General features: G+C 35.3%; 1 protein-coding gene across 1 annotated transcript; it reads right to left on the minus strand.

Annotated features, from left to right (window-relative positions):
* Positions 1 to 2,070, minus strand: LOC138328037 (uncharacterized). The gene has a single exon (XM_069274626.1). The coding sequence runs from the start codon at positions 2,011 to 2,013 to the stop codon at positions 436 to 438; it is 1,578 nt and encodes a 525-aa protein (XP_069130727.1). The 5' UTR covers positions 2,014 to 2,070; the 3' UTR covers positions 1 to 435.
* Between the last annotated feature and the right edge of the window lie 2,075 nt (positions 2,071 to 4,145).

Genomic DNA, 4,145 nt, shown 5'->3' on the forward strand with positions numbered 1-4,145 from the left:
AAAGGGAGAAATAGATTTATCAGTAAATTTCCGCCAAAACATGAACAACTGTTCGAGATATTATAGTATATAAGCGTCTTTACTTTCTCTAACGTTATAGGCTATCTATAACATTATTGTCAAGTCACAGAATTGACAATGAATAACAGGTTTACAGAAAATGTCGACAAACATAAATGACTACAAAACGTACATGTATGGTAAAAATCAAATCAAATCATAATGACCAGTAAACGGTGTCATACCGTCTCCCATTCAGTAATTCTAATAAAAGAATAGTAAACAAAAAAACAAACTATTACATAATCTTCTATGGATAATACTAATATGCTATTTAGTACACAGTAATTGTTATTTCTTTACTATCAACAATGTCGGAATGTAAAGAAAACATCACCACCAAGCTATTGAGGATGAGAGAAGGAGAAAAAGAGACTAATAGTCATATTCTGGTCTCAGTAATTTGATTTTGTAGTTGGGGTAGTCTCGGTACCTTACCACCGCCCATACGCTGTCTTTATTGTTGATGCCGAGTGCCACGACATGCCAGGAATCTTTATAGATAGATCGGACCACCGCTCCAGTTGTGTTGAGGATCAAAATGGACTTGTTGTCATGGTCACCGATTAACAGATTTCCAGCACAATCAAATGTTATATCACTGGGGCAGAATGAATCGGGAGTCGTCTGGTTTGTCCTTGCATCTTGTTCATTGTAGAAACGGAAATACTCCTTGAACGCTTGGTCAAAAACCAAAATATGAGGTTTTCCTTCGCCTCCATGCGTATACGAATCTAAGTCAACCACTGCAATGTTTTCTGTGACAGGACAAGCAGCAACCTTTGTTGGCTTGCGGACATTGCTGTTCAACTGGCTACCTTCACCAAGAACATCGCAACGAACAAGTTCACGATCCATCCCGACCACGATCTTGCTACCCCGCGTTAGACAGAGGCATCGCGGAGCTGAAAATGTCGAAAACCTCTTGACTGGGTTACCTTGTGATGTGATCTCCATTATGGCGTTGTTGTCTTCTGAACTTGCCCATACGTTACCGGTTACGGGTGAGATACTAATATCATTAATGCGAACTTTGCATCGTATCTTTTCATCGATTGACATACAATTGTCTAACTGATAGATAGATGTTGCCTCGCCGCTGCAGATCCATGCTCCTTCGTCCTTGTTAGCACAGATGGCAGTCACATTGTATGGAGCTTTCACCTCATTTACTTCCACCAAATGACGAGATGTTTCTGTTTGAGAATCTCTCAAGCTGTCTTCGTTGTCGCAGGTATTCATCAAGACATTCCAGTCTGATGCCAATCGTCCCATGGCTAGGTCTAGATAGCCCTGTGGATGTTGGTTGGGTGTAAATGTCATGCTACACAAGTTCAACTCTACAATTGGCAACACATCTACTTCTTTCTCCATGTCAAATATCTCAACGACATCTCCAGTCTCTATGGTACTTCTACATTTCTCTACCAGTTCGGTCAAGTTGTCAATGCTTTTCTCTATATCAGTTTTATACTGGCGTAATCGCCTCTCATTTTCCCGCTTGATTTCTGAACATCTTGAAACCGACTTCTTTATGATGATATCGATTTCTTCTTTAATTCGAGTTCCCTGTTTTTCTAGTTCGTTTAGATGCTTTTGAAATTTTCTTTCATTTTCGTATATTTTCTTAGAAACAGAACTAACTTCTGTTTTCAAGTCGGTGATATCACTCGTCTCTGTTCGGACTATAAATGACTGGATGTTGCCTTTCTTAGTAGTAATGACTTCAGAGAGATCGTCAAGTACATGGCGGTCGTGAACACTGGCTATACACCGTATGCAGGCTAATTCTGAACATTGTCGGCAGCAAAGACTTACTTCAAAACCACGATGATGGGCACACGAAACACTTCCTTTCACTCTAATGGGTATCTGTGCACGAAAAATAGATTTGGACGCCATCTTGTCAACTGTGTGCTTATCCACATATTTTCTGCGAATAGTAACCAACATATAAATATGTGTTTTATGCTCAAATTACGCATCGCGCATGCGCCATTTCTGAGAAGATATATATATATATATATATATATATTTCACTACTAAAACGAAACTGAATGCGTACATTCTCAATTTTCTTTAAGATAAATAGTTTTCAGCGTTTCAAATTCAGACCAAAGGTTAATTTTTAAAGATTTGGGTAGATAAACCTACATACAGAAACCAACTATGTATACTACATATATGTATATATCTACTTGTCGATCAGCTACCTGGCTGAGCTAGCATTGGTGTTTACCGACGCATAACAAGTGGAACATTACTAAATACATTGTATGACAATAGTGCACTGTCAGTTATAGTTATCAGTAACCTGACCGCAACTACAAAATAATGCTTACTTCACAATATGTTTTTAAAATCCCTTTTAAATGATATCATGTGTTTATTTTCTACTTTTAACGCGGATTCAATATATAACACTGTTATTGACTTATCAAATACATTTATTGTAAATTCGGTTTATAGATCTAGATAATATTTTCAGTAAACATTCGCTCACGTGTGACACTAGTTCATTCGTGCAAGATCAGAAAAGATACTCCACAGTAAAGCAACTATCCACATGCAGGTACATTTTGGTGCATAAACATAAATAAATACGTGACTGTTTAAGTTCACTGCTCATCAAAGCTAATCTTAAAAATATAACGAATATGATTAGCTTTGTCATTAAATGATTTCAGTGCGTCATGTTACTGCATATAACAAAATTTGTAAAACTGCATATAACAAAATTTGTAAAATCAATGTTCTGTATAAAAACTTCGAGGATCAGGTTGATTGGAGATCCAAATCATAACGTTAGGTCGGCGTTTTTTTCGCGTGAGTACTTCGACTTTCCTAGCTTCACTACGAAAAGATGGCTACATAGAAGTTCAGAAACATAAACTAGTATCTACTAACCACCAACAAGCCAAATCGATATTGCAATGCAAGCATATAAGGAAATGCCGGATATATCTCTATAGTACAATTGAATTACATGTATATGCTTATATATATGAACAATAGGTTAATAGTTTTGAAGAGGTCGATGCATATTTTTATTAACCGAGGACGAAGTAAGAGGTCCTAATGTATAATATAGACCAAAGTCAAACACGTTGATTCCTCACACATCCCCGGAAAATTGGGTTCAACTTACTTGGATAAAATCTAACATGTTCATATTGCAATGTAAGCTTATTCTATGAACAATGTATTTCCAAGAACGTATGTTCTACAATTGTAGTAATCGTTAAGTGTATATGTAATTTTGAGTAGCTCTAGTGCATTTTGGAGAAAACAATGAATAGCCGATTATAATATTTTCATTTCCAGCGGGAAAAAGTAACTGATTGTATTCAGTTCCGATAAGATGTAAACATGGATGTTTGTTAGAAAATAACATATTTTATATTATGAAAGCTGCAAGTAATATGCAAATGCACAAGAAAATTTAATATGTTACTTAATGATGCGTAGCTAGAATTTAACTTGTGAAAAAATGCATTTCAAAATACCACGATATTCTGTATTGTGTAAAACAACAAAGAATGATGATCAACTTCAAACGGGCTTGTCATAACAAGTTTTTAAACAATCGCGAAACAAATGGAGGAACAGAAAATCGCAAAAATCTTCTCTCTTTTTTTTCCATTTTTCCATTTTTTTCCCCAATTTGCATTGTCTCTTATTCATCATGATATGATCACAATAATACGCTAATAATTGTTAAAGTTTTCATTGAATCTACTGGTTTTAAGGTATTTTATGTAATAAAGGTACACGTACTAATATAAATACTGTGTAGCTGGTATAGCAGCATTTATACTACATCATTGGTGTCCAAATAAATTTGGTAATAATCTCCACTTTAAAAGATCGAACGTATTTAATTTACTTTTACATACGGTGGATTTTTTTTCAGAATTACAATAATCGTTAGTATATTTCTAACACTTTCTATATGCAACAGGTTGCTTTTCACGCGCTGTCTGTAGTATAACAGTATAACAATAGAGAATGGTACTTAACAATCAGTATAACAATAGAGGTAGTATTTAACAATCAGTTAATAACAAAAGAAAATCGCGAAAATG

This window comes from Argopecten irradians, chromosome 1 (assembly GCF_041381155.1).
Source record: "Argopecten irradians isolate NY chromosome 1, Ai_NY, whole genome shotgun sequence".
Taxonomy (NCBI): domain Eukaryota; kingdom Metazoa; phylum Mollusca; class Bivalvia; order Pectinida; family Pectinidae; genus Argopecten; species Argopecten irradians.

Excerpts from the sequence above, each read along its gene's own strand:
- LOC138328037 (XM_069274626.1), bottom strand. The coding sequence starts at position 2,013 with ATGTTGGTTACTATTCGCAGAAAATATGTGGATAAGCACACAGTTGAC.